We start from the raw sequence: 19,797 nt of genomic DNA on the forward strand, positions 1-19,797 counted from the left end.
CAATGCGAAACAGTTCAAGTACCGCAGAGCGCGCATCGGACTGTGACGTTGCGTGTCGTCACTTCCGCTCTCCGGGAGAAAGCAAGAGTTCATCTGACAGGCTAAACCATGTTCCTGTACACAATTCCTATTATGAACCAGAAAACGCAAGCTTAATTCAAGTCCGATCTATACTTAATTATCAAAATCGAACTACTCTGTAAAAATTTATGCGTGTCATAGATTTAAAAAAAACGGAGAAGGTTTTAGGCGTATACCTTAATAGGTATACGCCTAATGCCTAGACTTGAAAACCTCCTCCGTTTTTCGTCGGCTAAAAAGTATGAAATTCACAAGCGTGATTCATGGTTCATGGTTAAGTAGGTAAATATCATAATCGGAACTTATCAAGCTAAAGAAACGACTACCTAATATTCAAGTATTTACCTCGACGTTTCGATCAAATTACAGTGGCCGTGGTCACGAGTAGACTGAAGTGTAGGGTGTCATGTCTGCTTAGTAGCGCGGGTCTTTCGAACTACCTGCACTTGATAAAAAATGTTCGTTTCAAGATTCGTTTGTATTTGCAGCCGTTTAGATTTCTAGATGTGAAATACTCGATTGCTAGTAGCATAGCGCTACCTTCGTTATTCTATATTTTTTAAGCAAAGTTAAGGAAACGGGATTTTTTTGTCGGAATTCCGAAACTTCAATTCTTATTCATTCCTGATGGTATGAGAATCCTAGGGCAAAGACTATAGTAGACATAAAAGCCACTTGTACAGTCGAGGAAACTGAATCACGTACAAGGGTGGAACATTTTCATACTTTGCGCTATGATTTCTTTGGCAGATGCATGGGATGTCAATATGACATTAGTAGCACAAAATTTCCACCCTGGTACGTGATTCAGTTTTTTTGACTGTAGAGTGTGCTACTTACTGATTCTTCACGTGTATGATGTTGAAAAAAGGCCTAGTTAATTAATTGTGATCATCCAGTTCTTTCGATTCATTTAATTCAGTATCATCGTCATACCTACAAAATGTGAAATGATTTTCCATTAAAATTAATCGCCGTTAGTGTCTCAAGTGAGCCCTTTGAGTACAGTCACCAGCATTCATATCTGCCACAGCGAAGCGTGCAAAAATATCTAACATGTCCTTCCGGCCCTAGGAATAGAGTCGTATCAGATATTTATGCACGCTTGATGTGTCAGATATTGGTGCTGGTGACTGTACTAAATGATTCAAATATGTAATATACAGAGACCTCTACCAAATTAACGTGGAACTTTTGTGGTGAGTAGCAAGTGACCGTGTTTATATTAATCACTCAAATGATCCGCTTGCTGTTGTGCTGTAATATAAAACTAACACGCTTTGCAGCCAAGATCGTTGGGTTACCGGTTGGGTACCTAATTCATGCAACTTAATGTAGATGGCTGTACTTGCGTACTGTAAAGCTTTGGTGAGGCACCAAAGCTTACTAGTTACCCTGCTCTAGTCTTACTTTCCATTTTACGAATGAACTTCGAGGGAAGTTGGATAGATGGCGTTGTTGTGTATAACACAAGTAGTAAAATAAAATATGATATTATAAATAAAATATGATAAAATTATGATATTACTCGTACTGAAAATATATAGCTAACTTCTACTAATAATATTTAAAACTTGGATTATTTAACAATTAGAAGTATTAGCTTAATACGAGTACATTAGTTTACTTGCAAAATTGAATTATTAAAAAACAAGTGCGAGTTTGAACGTTATTTTTTTATGTTATTCGATTTACATAGTTAAATTGACTGGTTACTGCTAAAAATGTATTCGCAGCGATCCAACTATTCATCATTTTCCGGCCAATATTTATAAGCCCCACTGTTGGGCACAGACCTCTCAGAATGAGAGGGCTTGTGAGCCCTTGTTCCTACTGAGCAGTTGTAAACTTCACGCACAACATTGATTTGTTTGTGCCCAGGTTTGAACCTGTGATACTCTGCATGATAGGACATAGTGAAACCACAAGGCCACTATAGCTTTTATACTCAGCTCCTGCGGCGACCCTTAAAAGTCAAATAATGTATGATTTTTTTTGATGTGCTCCGTGGTGCTTTTGTAGCATGCTCGGCGTGTATAGTCAAGAAATCCGGGTTTGAGTCCCGTCCAACGCACCATATTATACGATATCAATCTTGTACCAAATATGTGTATTGTGTGTGTTAGATTTTACTGAGTCTTCGGCCAGATTTTACTGAGGCAATTACTGAGTCTTCGGTCAAATTTTGAAAACATTTATTTACAAGGATGCCATTTTCAGTTCAATATTATTTTTCATTGGACTCATGTTTTAGATATTTAAAAAGAAATATTAAAAAATAAAAATACGATTCTGGCTGCGCTGTTTGCTCGCCGTTAACCTAACACGCTCCTCCTCGCTTCGCTCGTCGTCGCACCTAACTGGACTTTGCCACACATTAGATTTCTGTTGCTATACTTATTACAAAACTCTTATTTTTAATTAATATTCCCAATTGATAAAATGGTGTGTAACCTTTACTAACTTTAAGTAAAGAGTTGGCTTATGTGTAAAAAGGGAACTGTTACACTGACGAAACGTTATTCGTTTAATAGTTGTTTGATCTAGTGAAAGATTTGACGAATGATAAGTTTTCCAAACGTTTTGAGTCATTATGATATTCTGCTATATAATAATTCGACCAAATGACACGTTGCCATACAAAAAGTTGGTAATAGTTAGTTGTCAAAGTGAATCTTCGGCGAAACGTTGGTTGGCAAGTGATATTCGGCCAAACGAATTTCTGCGAAAAGGAAGAACACCGCAAAAAAGACGTCGATCGGCTCGGCCGTCGCGAAACGACGTTTACTGCGTGGACATAAAGCGTTTAAGCGGCTTAAGCCGATTCCGCGTCGATAGATGTGGGGAGACTCTTATTCATACAAACATCTGCCCAGGCCGGGGATCAAACCCGGGACCTCAGGCTTCATAGTCAGGTTCTCTAGCTATACGGTCGTCATCGGATAATAGAACCAAATATAATTTTATGAGATTTCATCGGATTCAAATTCAAAATACTTAAGTATTTCAAACTATTCAAATTCGCAGCGTACGGAAATAAAATAATTAATAAATGAGGGTAAGGAGGCGCCCTGAAAGAATGCTTTGTCTACGATATTTTTGCGCTAGGGTCTTTTTTTTTTTTTATTTGTACTATTATATGATATCATTTATTACCTGAGGGTATATTGCATAACGTTTCTGACGCTCCGTGTGATCGCAATGTAATGACAGATTTCACATACAAAAACTGTCATTTGATTGCGATCGCGAGCGTCAGAAACGTTAGGCAATACGGCCTCTAGTTTTAATATTAGCACTGGTATCAAGAAAATGTATCTATACTATAAGTACCTATCTATTATGTCACAGCAACAATTTCCAGTAGTATCTACCTATCACATTGTGTACGCATATTTGGAGATATTTAAAATTTGTTTTTGAGCAATAAGTTGAAGCATAATATACGAGCGGCAAAAAATCTGGCTGTCAAATGTATGCCGCCGAGTATAGTTTGATTATTTGATTAAACTAGTTGCTCAATGGTGTCCCAATCTGAGCGGAACACATTTAGATGTTACATTTAAAAAAAATCAGAAACCCACGAACTAATTTCACTAAGTTCAAGTTTGGTCTCAACGAAAACCAAAGTTACTTACTTACACTTACTTACATATAAGAACAGGCAGTTAAATACAAGTACATACATAAGAATAAGTTACACCCGGAAAATAATCACATTGCTCGAGTTACAATACGCACAGGTAAAACAAAAGTTTTATAAAAATGTAACTTTATACTTTTTTCCAACACTGCATTCGCCGACCTTGAGCTGTCGTTCTGGGATCCGCAAACAATATTTCTATTCACTGCGAGTAGACATACATAAGCTGAACGATCATTTTATTAAATTTTTTAAGAGTATTTTCATTGTCCTTGTTTTAACAGTTTTTTTTATTAAATATACTTATTTGTCGCTGTTCGGCGCTTTATACACAGGAAATAAACTTCGCATATTATTTCAAGCTATTAATTAAAACTATGTCGTTTGGTCATTAAAATTGAATAACTAGGGTAATTATAAAATATCATGCCAAACTAGATATGTAAATATCTAAAAAATATAATTAAATTCTATTTTTTTATTGTAATGGGTATCCTGTTTTGATTGGTAGCTAAGTAGTTATTGTCTTGTTGCGGATGTAGAGCGAGTATGTACGCCCTTGTCGAGAGTTAAAACGTGTAAATGACAATGCTCAGGTGCGCTTTGTGCGTATTGCGCGTGGGCAAGTACTCGTCAACAGATGATCCACAAATGCCAACCGTCCATTAGCTATTGCTGAGCTCCTATAATTGCAACTCGACCTTTTCGGATCAGATTTCGGCGACAACTTACAAGGACGGTTACTTCGTACACTGACGCCCAAATAACGATCTCAAAAGAGTCATGCATAGATTATTATCATCTGTATAAATAGCGAGACGAATCCTAGTCGAGCATCAGTCAGCCGCAAGGTGTGAAGTGAGATTTTCGCTCAAATACAACACAGACCTCGTTCGATATGAGATCGCTGGTGGTGTTGTTCGCTGTAGTCGCGGTTGCCGTTGCGGCTCCGAGTGTGGAGAAGAGGTCGGTGGGACACGTGGCTTACTCTGTGCCGTCGGCAGTGTCTCATCAGTCGAGAGTGGACGTGATCAGCTCGCCTGCTGTCGTGTCCGAGACTGTGGTGGAGCCAGTGGTTGCTGCGTACGCTGCGCCGGCTCCCGTTGCGTACAGTGCCCCGGCGTTGTACGCGGCGCCTGCTGCTACGGTGTACGCTGGTGGCTCGGCGGTGTCACATCAATCCCGCGTGGACGTGCACAGCTCTCCCGCAGTTGTTGCTGAGGTGGCAGCCCCTGCGGTGTACTCGGCTCCGGCCGTGTACTCTGTTCCCGCTGTGTACTCTGCTCCCGCCGTGTACGCGGCACCTGCTGCCGTGTCCCACCAGTCTCGCGTGGACGTGCACTCATCGCCGGCCGTGGTGCAGCAAGTGGTGCCCTCCGTCGTCGCGGCCCGCTCCGCCTGGGCCCCTGCAGCCTACTCCGCCTGGTAAACCGACTACAACGACTAAAGCGATAACATTGTAGTTTTCGTTACAGTGCTGCTACTGTTACGAAAAGACAATAAAGAAATTATGTAAATACTCGATATATTTGTATCATTTCTCTTTTGAGTACCTAACCATTTTTATTTTCATCATATAAAATTCACCAGGGGGCATTTGGAAATTGTACCTACCTATTATCATTCTTGCGCAGCATAGTGAGAAACGTATCTAATAGAGTTTTTCTTTCTTTAGTAGGTACCCATTGTATGGTGTCTCCATTGTATAATGGGTACTAAAAAAAGAAAATATTTATTTTGATAAGGGGCACCGTTCAGTCAGTATAATTTTTCATATCACAACATTAATCATATAGCATAACAACATATTGAATAGTTTTCGAAAAGCATAATTTTTAAATGACGCGCATTTGGCATTACCATTTTTTTAGTAGGTATTTATATATGTCCAGTTAAAAAATATGTTAAATTTTATAAAGTAGGTTAGGGTAGTATTTCGTCAAGATACGGAGCGCCTTAACTACGTGGAATAGGAGCTCCGCTCTACGGACTCCGCGGACTTTTTCTCACTATTTATTGATTTAAAAAAATACAAACATACTGTAGGTGCAGCATAAAATAGAAAAATAAAACCTTGTGATTTAGTACCTAAATTATGCGTTCTAATCAATACTCAATTTGACTATTATACTATTCGTTTGTTGTGCAATTAGTATGTTATGTAAATCGTTTAATATTAAACCAGAAAATAAGCGCATATATGCAAATTGAAAATTAGTACTATTTGTTGTTATGCAAATGCCCATTGAACGCCCATAGTCCCTATTTATGGAGGTAACTTTTTATAAACTTCCATAAATACTTGTTATTGAACATTGTGACAGTTCATTTCAACCGGTTCCTGGTAGAGCTGCTACCAACCATTGATATGTTCAAGGGCGCTACTGTACAAGGTATAATTTTGAAAGTTAACTTAATAAAAACACCATAAAAACTGATTTACAGTACAACTAGAATATTAAAGTCACTCGGGCCGCGTCGGTTTTCTTTGTTTTCATAAAAAAACAAACGAGAAAGAATAAGAAAACCGATCTTATGTTTAGAGTTCCGAACGTTAGTTTAAAGCCCAGTTTAGACATGCATTAAAATCGTACAAGTTGTATTACATAGCGGCGCTCAGTTAACTAGATCATACTCATGCTCGATTTTTATTGGAGGTCTAAACTGGGCTTTAGTGTAGTTAAACTGAAACTTAGTGTAGTTAACTTGAAGTAAATGATTAGGCACACACATAGTTACAAAAAGAACTGATTGCACAAAAGGAGAATAAATTAATGAATGAGTATGTCAATCTCTTGCTGTCATTACACTACATGTTCTTATGTGCACTCTGGTGGCACTATCTATAGATATTTGCGAGATAGGTGGTCAGTGCCCTTTGTAGTATCGCCAAGCACCTCAAGAGACATAGACGAATGGCTACAGGAACGCTGCTATACCAAAACCCTGTTGTATTAACAAAAACAACATCGATCAATCTTTGCCGTTTTCACCGAACGCGATAGGTTCGGCGCAGGATGCTAGTTTTATAAAGTGAGGAGCTTATGTATGATGTTGACCACAACGCGTGACTATGACAGATTCCATCTAATACAATTGTACCTCAAGGGTTTTTCACACCTGCTACCTCTTGAAACTCTAGGAATGTATCATTTATCTTTTTACAGCAAGTACGAGTTTCCTGTTTAGCTCGCAGAGGCGGATTTCCCAATAGGCCAAGTAGGCTCCGGTGTAGGGAGACAAAACTTAGTGATTTCAATATTCAGTATTTTATCGTAATTAGTCCGGGATTTGGAAGGGTTAAACCCCATCTGAAAGGAGGTTATCGCGTGAAGAAGGTAAAGCTGCGGCAAAATTGCTGGAGTCAACGGCCTAGGGTCCCTCGGGCCCGCTCAATCATTGTAATACTATGCAAAGCGGACATATTACGGTCACAACTAATTCTAAAGGGTGTTATGTTGAAACCGTAAAGTTTTTGAATCGTTGGTACGTAATGGCGGAGTTGTCTACAAATTAGTAAATAATTTTGTGTAAAATACTACTAGGTCTCACTAGATAAATAATATTTACAAGCATTTTAGGGTTCCGTACGTCCGAGTCAAAAACTGGAAGCCTTATAGAATGTGACCGTGACAGCAAATTTGTTACCATATCACACATACATGTGCACCTGTCCAATAAGTGCATTTTTCCAAAAAAGTGCGCTTCTCCAAAAAGGACTCTTTCACAAAATATACTTTTTCTCAAAACACTTGCTTACCTTTCACGCTTAACTTACGGCTTTTTTTTCCTATCAAACGTTTCTTAATTTTCCTTTCCAACCAACTTAATTTAGTTGTCAAATGCGTAGCACAGAATCGCCATTCGGACGGCAAATACAGAGATGTAACTATGGAACCTCGGTGCGCGAGTCCGACTCGCACTTGGCCGTTTTTTTATATTATTCTCAATGAAATTAGTGTGAATACTGGAACATTCTTTGCTTAACAAGGAGTCGTTGCCAAACAGCTGACGAATAAGGCACGAGTGTCCTCTTTGCTATTACACTGGTTAGGAAACTAGGTACTTGTATTCAAAATAAAAGAATATTTTAGAAACTTTTTTCAGACCGATTCAACTAAAGACTATACTATATGGTAACAAATTTGCTGTCACGGTCACATCCTATAAGGCTTCCGTTTTTTTGGCTTGGACGTACGGAACCCTAAAATGCTTGTAAATATTATTTGTCTAGTGAAACCTTTCGTAGTATTTTACAGAAAGGTTACTAAAGACGTGATCTTGATGATATTGCAGTTGCGGGGTCCGTAAATGTGGGAATACCTATATTTCATCAATTAACTAATATTTCTTTTAGCAAAAAAAGTCGTGGTGGCCTAGTGGTTTGACCTGTGGCCTCTCAAGCAGAGGATCGTGGGTTCAAACCCGAGCTCGGACTTATGAGTTTTTCGAAATTCATGTGCAAAATTTCATCTGAAATTGACCACGAGCTTTACGGTGAAGGAAAACATCGTGAGGAAGCCAGCACAGCCTGCGAAGCGATTCAATGGCGTGTGTGAAGTTCCCAATCCGCACTGGGCCTGCGTGGGATCAACGGCTCAAGCTCATTCTGAGAGAAGGCCTGTGCCCAGCAGTAGGACGTATATAGGCTAGGATGATGATGATTTCCTTTAGAAATTCCCTAAGGGATCAATATGTCTATTTTGGTAATTTCTACGTCTTTTACTGGCCTGTTTCCGCAGTTCGCAGCGGTTGACAGCAGTGGTCCTAATATTGCTATAATTATAGCTATGACTATTTTTCTCACGGTCCTAGACCTTTGGTCTAGAACAGGCGCTGCTCCTATTCTTAACTTTTGCGGCCCGTAACTTCTTAAATAATGTTAGACTGTCGTATTTCCTTTTCTATCCAGGAGTGAATGACTAGCTTATACTACGTTATATTTTTCCCTTTTTTATGATGAACGTAATCGTGACTGTTTTTGCACATAAAAGACGAGTAAGAATATATTTAAGAGCATTTATGCTTAAATCAGAGCAATATGGAACTGTGTATTCAAAATAATTGACTTGATAGGTACATTTTTTTCCGTACTATCTCTAAAATGAAAAAAAAGTCTAATAGTTCAGTAGGTAACTAATAAAACTTATACGGTATTTGACTATTTTGTATATGCTTTATAAATGAAAATTACACAATGCCTGTTATCGAATAGAAAAACAATTTTCAAGTTACCTTTACAAATAACAAAGTTATAAAGGTTTGAAATTCAAGATTAGACAGAGAAAGACATACTGGCACGTGACGTCACACGCCAGTACCGCCATACTGGCTGCATAGAGAAAAGCGTTTGAGACAGAGACAGGTATATAGATTTTCAAAAAATCTTCTACCGATTTAAATTTTCTCTTCGCTAAACACTATCTGTATATCTCTATTTTTATAATAATATTAAGATATGGTAAAATCAGGAGTTGTCAAATACCGTATTGGATCAAAAATTCCCAGTAATGGGTTTCAACTGTTGAACTTTAGTTTACTTATCAGAGTTGCGGACTACAGTATAGTACTTATATACATACCCTATGTCACTCTCACTCTGACAATTGTGACAAATCCGTCTAGCCGTTTAGGCTAAAGAGGGTGCCTAAGGGTTATTCACATATATTATTATGTACACTCAAACAAACTGAATCACGACCCACTGTGGAACCTTTTCATAGAAAAAGTCATAGTCACATCGCATTGCTTGACAAGGGAATTTATTATGACACTTACTGTGAGAACGTTCTACGATGGGTCAGGAATCAAATGGTTCGACTGTACATACGTACCTAGGCAGCTACGCTTGAAAAATATGATCCTCCTTCCGGCTAAAAGCTTGTAAAAAATATTAAGTAAGAAGATAAAACGCGTTCCACAATTAAGGCCTATTGCTACATGAAAAAAAGCCGTTACATACGTCAATAAATGATGAATTGCAATTCTTATTAAGCTTAGTCAAACTCTATACGTAAAATGGTGTAATACATGAAACAATTAATCAAATCATTTGAATGAATGAATTTTGTTGTAATTAATTGTCTTATTTGTCAATGCAATAAATCTAATTCGAATTAATTATTAAGTCACTTCATACTTCTTTTTTTAATGAAAATGTGACTGCTCTGAACACAAAATATACTGAAACCTAAAAAACCAAGTTGAAATGAATTAATAAAAATGTACATAAATATTATAAATGTAAAAGTTTGCGAGTACCTACCTATGTGCGTGTGTGCGTGTGATTATTAATCCTTCACGCGCTAACGTTTGGACGTATTTGGATGCAATTTTTTAGGTACGTAGATAGCTGGACATCTGGAATAATGTATACTTACTTGACTTAAAGTCCTATGTCCCCTAGATGGGGTAGAGGGCGTCCACAGTGCGTCGCCATCCCGAACAATCTTGAGCTTCGCGCTTCCCTTCGCTCCAAGTTATTCCTAGCCTTCGCTTCTGCAGTGATCGTCCGCCGTCAGGTTTCCTTTGGGCGGCCACGTTGCCTTGGGGATTCCAGTCTAGGGTTTGCCTCGGTATGTTCTCGGGGTCCCTTCGGAATATTTGGCCAGTCCAATTCCATTTGCGACGTTTGATCTGCTGTTTGATTGGAGTCTCACCGCAGCGTTCCCACAGATCTAAGTTGGAGATTTTCTCGGGCCAGTATACACCGAGACAGCGGTTGATGAAAACTTGGAGCCGATGCGAGACGTCTTTAGTGAACTACCACGTCTCACATCCGTACAGCAAACACGGTTTTTACGTTGAACCGGAATATCTTGAGCTTAACGCTCCGAGTCAGTTTCCGCGATTGCCATACAGGACGGAGCTGTGCGAAGGTTGCTCTCCCCTTCGCGATGAACTCGTATTATCGAAGGCCTCCCCTTCGGGTCGGCCTTTAAACTAACTCATTCATCTATTGCTTACTTTTGAGCTTCTACAACAATGTACTATTATATTATTTTCAGATATCCATATGCAATGGTAACTCATACATAGCACTTGGCGAGCTCTACATTTTCAGATTAAAATCTCAAGTTTAAAAAAAGGTGACGAGACATGTTCTTTCCATGGTCCCTTCATATGATTTTTACTGTCTATTTAAGCGTGAGATGGACCAAGTTAGTTTAAAGATAACCAATGTCAAACGAGTCGTCGAAATAAGGGGATTTTCACGCTAAAAAGTGAATATTTGTTACTCTCTGAAATATATATGTGTTATATATGTGTTTCTTACTCTTGAAATATATATGTGTTGTATCATCATCATCATTACAGCCTATATACGTCCCACTGCTGGACACAGGCCTCCTCTCAGAACAAGAGGGCTTGGGCCATAGTTCCCACGCGGGCCCAGTGCGGATTAGGAACTTCACACGCACCATTGAATTGCTTCGCAGGTTTGTGCAGGTTTCCTCACGATGTTTTCCTTCACCGCAAAAATGGTGGTAAATTTCAAATGTAATTCCGCACATGCATTTCGAAAAACTCAAAGGTGCAAGCTGGGGTTTGAACCCACGATCCTCTGCTTGAGAGGCAATAGGTCAAAACACTAGGCCACCACGGCTTCATGTGTTGTATATTGTGTTGTAAATGTTGTTATTGTACATGTACACAGTGAAAAAAAAAATTCTTAAAACAATTTTAAAAGTTAATAGGTACAGGAAAATATTTATCTATTGATTAGCGTTCCCAAGCAAAGGTTCATTTCATTACTCTCTTCCTACATACAGTATGACGCATGATGTATGATATGACGTTCAAAGATAAACCAGTTAAGCCCTCATATATGCACTTAGTTTACTTAAATCGGTGCTTAAAACTTCAGCGCATCTTAATTGCATTTGTTGTTAATTTACGACTTGAATTAATAAATAATTAATCATCATCATCTACGGTTGGGTTTTTTCGTAATAACTTTTTTAGCACCTTAGAAATCTTATTTGGTGCTGGATCCGCTCCCGCTATACCAAATTGACTAATTTTACTGTACCAATTAAAGTGTAGCCCTATTTGATCGGAACGGTAAGTACTCAAGACGGGTGACCAGGCAATGATTAAGCGTTTTCGAATTGCAACTCGGAATGCAAAGCTGCCCTCGGAGCGAGGTCGGTTACTTTCATGTGACACTTGACATTGTATCCGACTTACTTTAAATTAAGCCTCGTTAAATAATAAACTAATTATTTGCGTGTCAGTATAAATAGCAAGGAATGTCCGTTAACTGTATCAGTCAACCACTAGGTTTGAAGTGATCCGGTTCTCGTCGAATCCACAACAACACAGACCACGTCAACATGAGATCGATGGTGGTGTTGTTCGCTCTCGCCTCCGTGGCTTGCGGGTCGCTGCTGCCGCTGGCGCAGCCGCCGCACCACCCCGCGCTGGTGCTGGACCCGCACGGCCGCCCGCTGGACACCGCCGAGGTCATCGGCGCCCGCGCGCTGCACCTGCAGGCCAAGGCTCTGGAGCACCACGCGCCGCTCGTGCACGCCGTGGCGCCACTCGCGCACTCCGTCGTGGCCCCTGCCGTGGTCGCTCACGCCCCGCCGCCGTCTCGCACCAGTCCCGTGTGGACGTCATCTCCAGCCCCGCCGTCGTGTCCCACGCCGTGCACGGCGCACCCGTGCTCGCCCACGCCGCTCCTCTGCTGGGCGCTCACTCGCTCGGATACTCTGCTCACGGTCTTGCCGCCCACGGACTCGCCGGACACGGACATTGGCTGAAGAAGCGCTCCCTGGGACACTACGCTCTGGCCACTCCCGTCTACGCCCACGCTCCCTCTGCCGTCTCGCACCAGTCTCGTGTTGATGTCGTCTCCAGCCCCGCTGTGGTGTCCCACGCCGTGCACGCCGCGCCCGTGCTCGCTCACGCCGTACACACCCCCGTCGTCGCTCACGCCATCGCGCCCGCTGCCGTGTCCCATCAATCCCGCGTTGACGTACACTCCAGCCCTGCCGTAGTTTCTCACTCTGTGCTCGCCGCTCCCGTACACTCCGTTGTGGCTGCTCCCCTCCACAGCGCTCACTCCCTTGTCGGTGCCCACTCCCTCATCGGTGCTCACTCCCTCCTTGGTGCCCACTCCGGTCTTTCCCACGGCCACTGGCTTAAAAAGAGGTCCCTGTTCTCCTGGGCTCCCGTCGCACACTCAGTCCCCGCGGCTGTGTCTCACCAATCCCGTGTGGACGTGATCTCCAGCCCTGCTGTGGTGTCCCATGCCGTGCACGCCGCCCCCGTGGTTGCTCACGCTGCGCCCTTGATCGCGCATGCCGCCCCCGTCGTCGCGCACGTCGCTCCCTCCGCCGTGTCGCACCAATCCCGCGTCGACGTCATCTCCTCTCCCACGCACGTCTCCCACGTCGCTCCCCTGGCCCACTCCGCTGTGTGGACCGCTCCTCTTTCGACTTTGTCCCATCATGGTCTCCTACATTCAGCCCCCTTGGCCCATGCCGCACACTGGTGAAGCGAAAAAGTGATTCGACGAATAATGTAGTTTTCGTTTTAGTAGACTTCATAAAAACGAATAGACAAATATATAAATTATACAAAACCCGTTTTTACTTCTTTACCTTACCTACGATACGATACGATTATAACTTAATTCTACAATATGTCGCACCTTTAAAATTAAGCTGAAACAATTCGCAATATTCACAGTTCCAAAATAAACTTAAAGACAAAAACTTAAACTTGAATGAAAACTTGAAGCGCCAACCAACAACAATAATAACAACAAGAGAATTTCGAATTACTTCAGTTTTTTTTTAAAGGTGCGATAACATTCGATTTAAAAACAATCATGAAGGTAACGAAGCTTTTCAATGCAGCATGATTGCGTGGTGCGAGCAGATATGTAATTATAACAAGGCTACCGGACAAGTACATAGCAAGGTTCTCCATAATGAATGGTTGAAAGGTCTCGAATCAGAATACTTAAACTCCAATCGAACACTTAAACCCTAACTACTCGTAGGAAACCAGCTTCCGGTACTTTGGTGTTTTTTTTTCGAATTTTATTGTAAATATATTTTCGCAATGTTCATCCAGAAAAACAATTTACTTTTGGGTACGCCTTCATTTTTTACTTTTGTACAACTTGACAAATTATGAAGAGGTCGCCGTGAAGACAATTTGTTGCTTTTTACCCGACTGCCCGAAGGAGGGTTATGTTTTTCAAGCGTATGTATGTATGTATGCATGTATGTATGTATGTGGGTATGTATGTCCATTTCTTTGGTCCTCGCTGCAGCCTAAACGGCTGGACGGATGGTAACATATGAGGTATCATTGGATTCGTCATAACTGTCGGAGTGACATAGGGTAAGTATATAATATTTCAATATGGCGTCTGCGAAAAAAAATATGGCGAAGGAATAAAAAAAATATTTTGTATTGTAACAATATGGGAATCAAATGAAAGCTAATAATGAATTAGCCCATTCTAAATATATATGGGTTTTAATACTTTTTATCTACTTTTTTTTCACAGAAATATCAAAAAAGTATAAAATAAAAAAAAAACATTAAATTTAAAAAATCAAGTCGGGTTTTTTGATTTTTTAAATTGAATGTTTTTTATTGGTTCTGTAACTCAAAAGGGAAAAGCGAAACTCTTACAGGATTACTTTCTTATACGTCTCTCTTCCTGAACATCTGTCAAGATCCTTTTACTTATCAAGTCAAGTCAAAATATCTTTATTCAATTTAGGCAATAACAGTAAGTCGATTTTAGCTTAGTATAATTATTTTACAAAGTTATTTTTTTATTAATATAGAAAAAAAGCTAGCGGAAAAACGCACTGAATGGCGCAGGCATGTATTGAAGGGTCGCAAGTATTGCGATGAGGCCTAGCTCAAGACACTTGCTGACAGAGACAGAAACGACAACAAGGCGGTACTGCACCAACATCCACAGACTTCTCTTATCAGGCCTGTGGACGAACATGTCGCCCTCGCATCGGTCTACTCAGCCACCATAAGACGTTGCACACAGGCAATACCTATGCCAAAGTTCGTCTGGAATAGACGCTTAAGTCTGTATGAGTAGAAAGAAAGAATACTCGTACCTACATCTTAGTAAAATGACCTATCGCAATTGTCAAACTTAACAATGCACATAGCTTCGAGAACGTTTTGTACATTGGGCTTTTTTTATAGATTGGGCTGTTTTAGTACTTCATATTTTTGTCTTCCACCTATTATTGACGTTGGTATCAATGTTTGTACCTATGAGTATCTTTTTACGGCACAGTAAATCTATATAAAAGGTGCATTCTAACAGCAAACAATCCAGACAAGTCCGAGTCACGCTATGAGGATTCCATATGAATTCAGAAGCCAGCAAAATATTCGGATTTCGTAAACTTAAAAACTTCATTTTTAAACGATTGCCAGGGAGGTCGTATTAATTTTAACGGGATACCCCCACGCGTTTCTGAGAAAAAGGGTCTTGACAGACAAACGAACAACGAAGTGATCTTATAAAGGTTCCTTTATTTCCTTTTGAGTTATGTAATTTATACAAGGTTTTTTTTTTCAGAAAAATGCTACTTATTATATGTCGGTGGCCGATTGTAAAATCGGCTACATCACGAAATTCTTAGGCATATCGTGAAATGGCGCCATTTCATGATATGCCTAAAAGTTGGCCAGGTACGATGTGCCTGAGAAACAATACGGCAGCAGATCGATTAGAGCAACGCATTCGTCGATATTCCTAGGTCTATACCGGGCATATAGTGATATGCCGAAAAAAAAGAAAAATTTAGGTACGACGAGCGAAGCGATGAATTGTGACCACATCGCATGAGCCGAGCGAGCGTAGCGAGCGTGCCGCGGCAGCGGCTGGTGAAGTGCCAGAACCGATATGGCGGCGTTGAATGATATGCCTAGGAATTTCATGATCTGCCTAAACTGGCCAATTCATGAAATGGCGGATTTTACGATCGGCCGCCGACATATATACCTACCTATTTATAACCATAACTGAGCTATTTACGTAAGAAGTCGAAACAATTACTTTCGAAAGGTTTTTTTTCAAAGATTTATTTCCAATAACCAGAAAAAAGGAAACAGTATAAATTAATACTCGCATAACATTTTAAACTTTCGTGATTTTCACTCATGGTCAAAATACCACAAACAGGACTTATCGAAACGAAACGTCGAGGTTAATACATATTACTATGTGTTTTAGTGTGATAAGTCTGTTTGTGGTATTTTGACTAAAAGTATAGATGTTTTACAATTTTTGTCATTCAGATAGTCATATAGATTGTATTAGGCGTTACCTCATTCCTTCGTTTCGTCTTAAAATATATTCAGTAAAGAAAAGAACAAAACATTTTTAACAACATGGTTGTTGGTTTTATTGATGTTATTTTTACTTTATTTTATGTACAATTTAAAAAATATTTGGTGTTCGCCAGATTCGCTGTTCACCACGCATGAACGAGGGGGCTGGAGTGGCCGAGATGCGCGGAATGGTAGAGGGGCGCGGAGTGGAGGAGTCCAGAGTGGGCCAGGGGAGAGGCGACCACGCTGTGCGCGAGGGGAGCGTAGCTGTAGGCAGCGTGGGATACCACGGGGCTGGTGCGGACATCAATGCGCGACTGGTGGGAAACGGCGGCGGGCGCGATGGCGTGGGCAACGACGGGAGCGTGTACAGCGTGGCTGAGCACGGGCGCGGCGTGCACGGCGTGGGATACCACAGCGGGGCTGGAGACATCAACACGAGACTGGTGCGAGACGGCGGAGGGAGCGTGAGCGTAGATGGGAGCGGCCAGAGCGTAGTGTCCCAGGGAGCGCTTCTTCAGCCAGTGTCCGTGTCCGGCGAGTCCGTGGGCGGCAAGACCGTGAGCAGAGTATCCGAGCGAGTGAGCGCCCAGCAGAGGAGCGGCGTGGGCGAGCACGGGTGCGCCGTGCACGGCGTGGGACACGACGGCGGGGCTGGAGATGACGTCCACACGGGACTGGTGCGAGACGGCGGCGGGGGCGTGGGCGACCACGGCAGGGGCCACGACGGAGTGCACGAGCGGCGCCACGGCGTGCACGAGCGGCGCTTGGTGCTCCAGAGCTTTGGCCTGCAGGTGCAGCGCGCGGGCGCCGATGACCTCGGCGGTGTCCAGCGGGCGGCCGTGCGGGTCCAGCACCAGCGCGGGGTGGTGCGGCGGCTGCGCCAGCGGCAGCAACGACCCGCAAGCCACGGAGGCGAGAGCGAACAACACCACCATCGGTTTCATTTTTTCCGTGGTCTGTGTATTTTCTGGCGAACAAAGATCACTTCAAACCGTGTACGGTCGACTGATACATTTGACTCGTACTCCACCGTATTTATACTGACCGGATATAATTAAAGGTAAGGCGATTTTGGTAAGAATTAAAATCACCTAGAACAATGTCAGTTGTCAAATTAGAGAGTGACCTCGGTGAGGTGAGTGCGGGTGGGGCGGCCCGACTTGAGGAATTTCGCGGTCAAAGTATGTAGTGCGCGACGACGATGGACCGTGATGCCTTTTGAATATTATTATTATTAAATATGCATAATTATTTAAATGTACGCTAACGAGGATGCAGTATCATCAATCATCTTATATAAAAGTTGCCTACATACTGTCAAAAAATCTGTTAAAATGTATTAGATCGTATATGATCAGATCAGAAGGGATAGGCTTAAAGAAATCGACTAATTTGGGCGGGGCGTCTTTTGATGGTTTAATGTTCCTAAAGCGGCCTTGCACGGATCAGAGTGAATTATAAAACTACGAGTGACGTGTTAGATTTAAGTACCTAGTGTAAAAAAATATATAACTGTCATTTATTAATTCCATAACCCAGTTTTTTTTAACCCTAGTCTGTGCTAGCGGTTCTAATTTATTCACAACATTATGAGTGGGCTATGTATCTCATTATTATCAAGCAATCATAAGCTAACAGTTACTCTTGCAATAGTAGAAGTTACCTATCAATACGAAATTGAATTTATAACCTAACCAACAAAAATTTGGAAAACCCCCGACATTCTCACTTCACAGTTCAATATCTCAAAAATGGCTGAAACGATTTTGATAAACATGTTTAAGAACCATCGCTAGAAACCCTACTTTTAAATAAAAAAAGTTCAAATCGGTTCACCCGTTTAAGAGTTACAGTGTCACAGACAGACAGACACACAGATACACATAGCGGTCAAACTTATAACACCCCTATTTTTGCGTCGGGGATTAAAAAAGGAGGATCTCGATACCTCACACAATTTCCCTCCGTCAATAAAAATCACTAGGTAAGTATAATTTTTAAATGCACGTTTTTAGCTTGTAAAGGTTTTATTGAACATGCCGTTATAGTAGTAGGTAGTCTATACTCGCATATGTATGAATGGATGTGGGGCAAATCATCACAATCGAATTTTACTTACCAGTGATTGAACTGATCTGAAAATTGGTAGGTAGAGAAATTTACTTTAGATGACAATAAAAGTAAAATCGACAAAAACTAATGTTGATAATGTTTGATATAAGTTTCTATAATCTGTAGCTTGTGGTTGTCAGATGTGAGACGCAACACGATTCCTTGGTGGAAATAAAATTATATTTAGTAACAGAATTAACAGAGTTTTTACAAATTACCTACACTAAATATCACACAGGTTAAAAATGTAGATACATATTAAACTTTAGTGAGCTGGAGACCTGACACACAGGTCTGTCAATAATATGAAAAATAAGTACTACCTATACCATGTATAATAACTGTAACTGATGGTGGAGATAATAAATACCATCCTAAATTATTATAATTATTTTTTTACATAATCTTTCTTATTTATTCTTTTTGTCTTTTTCGTCGTCGTAGGTCGTAGGCCACAAATCCTGCCGGTCAGAACTGGCAGTGCGCACGCGCCGCGAGCCGGCGGCCATTCAAGCGCGACCAGTACAAAGAATCAATCATACCGAAACTAATGTCGGTTCCGGGTGTCTTGTTCATGCTAACCATTCGCTATATTAATGTGAAACTAACTACTGCCTACTGAAAATAAGATAGAAATAGCATGACAGGCCGCGCTACCAACTATAATTTAATCGTGCAAATCGCGCAGGGTAGCCTTCCCGCACATGGGTCACAGCGATTGATAATATACGGCAAATATTCAGTATCGTATCCATACGGTTTTGGTCGACCATTACTCAGTGACTTGTAAAAGCTTAGCTGTGGGAATTTTCCTTTTTGATTCGTTACCTAATTATGTCCTTAAACAATCACTCGAGGGACACTTGATACTAATAAAATATTTTAATCCATGAATATGTCGTCGTCGAAGACCTATCCAACAATACTTTACATACAATAGAGGAAAGAGAAAATTACAGCTCTAAATAATACCAACAATCTCTAAGTTTATTCACTGATGTGGCCGGACAGATACATGGACATATATAGGGCTATGGAAACCTTTAAAAGAGACATACTTGTATACTAAACTTGTAAGGTCGATTTTAAGACAAAGTAAGGTTTGTTAAGCTTATGTTAACTTGTTGTTATCTTCCACTTTGACATTGCTTTTGCCAGACATAGAAAATGTAATGTATGATACATTTTGCTAGATATAACGGTTTTGTAACTTTACGACAATTTTGACACGCGCAAAACTGAGAATTCCTATTTTTTTTCTGGAAAACTCCATAGTTTTGTTCTCCATTAAATACCTAGCTAGTGGCACGAGAGTTGAAGTGAATTTATTACACACAATTTATTAATTTATTACACACACAGCTACATGAAGAACTGATTGCATAAAAGGAGAATGAAAGAAATTAATGAATGAATATATTTAATGAGTGAATGTCAAAATCCCGCTATCATTACATGACATGTTCTTGTGTGCGTGACCTCTACTCTGCTGGCACTACCTATACCTATGATAACATTCTTTTTCGGAGTAAACAGCCTGTGGGTAAACAAAAGTTGTTTCCTGTCATATTTCCAAAAGTTCGGTTATGTGCCATCGAAGGCTTTCCTGTGAAGAAGCGCGGATC

General features: G+C 40.9%; 2 protein-coding genes and 1 pseudogene across 2 annotated transcripts; 2 read left to right on the forward strand and 1 right to left on the reverse strand.

Moving 5' to 3' along the window:
* The first annotated feature begins 4,543 nt into the window (after window positions 1-4,543).
* LOC141430469 (uncharacterized) lies at window positions 4,544-5,248 on the forward strand. Its single transcript, XM_074091181.1, has one exon. The coding sequence runs from the start codon at window positions 4,623-4,625 to the stop codon at window positions 5,151-5,153; it is 531 nt and encodes a 176-aa protein (XP_073947282.1). The 5' UTR covers window positions 4,544-4,622; the 3' UTR covers window positions 5,154-5,248.
* A 6,727-nt stretch (window positions 5,249-11,975) lies between these two features.
* On the forward strand, window positions 11,976-13,313 carry LOC141430468 (uncharacterized; annotated as a pseudogene).
* A 2,791-nt stretch (window positions 13,314-16,104) lies between these two features.
* LOC141430483 (uncharacterized) lies at window positions 16,105-17,064 on the reverse strand. Its single transcript, XM_074091203.1, has one exon. The coding sequence runs from the start codon at window positions 17,002-17,004 to the stop codon at window positions 16,201-16,203; it is 804 nt and encodes a 267-aa protein (XP_073947304.1). The 5' UTR covers window positions 17,005-17,064; the 3' UTR covers window positions 16,105-16,200.
* Window positions 17,065-19,797: the final 2,733 nt, after the last annotated feature.

This window comes from Choristoneura fumiferana, chromosome 8 (assembly GCF_025370935.1).
Source record: "Choristoneura fumiferana chromosome 8, NRCan_CFum_1, whole genome shotgun sequence".
NCBI lineage: Eukaryota > Metazoa > Arthropoda > Insecta > Lepidoptera > Tortricidae > Choristoneura > Choristoneura fumiferana.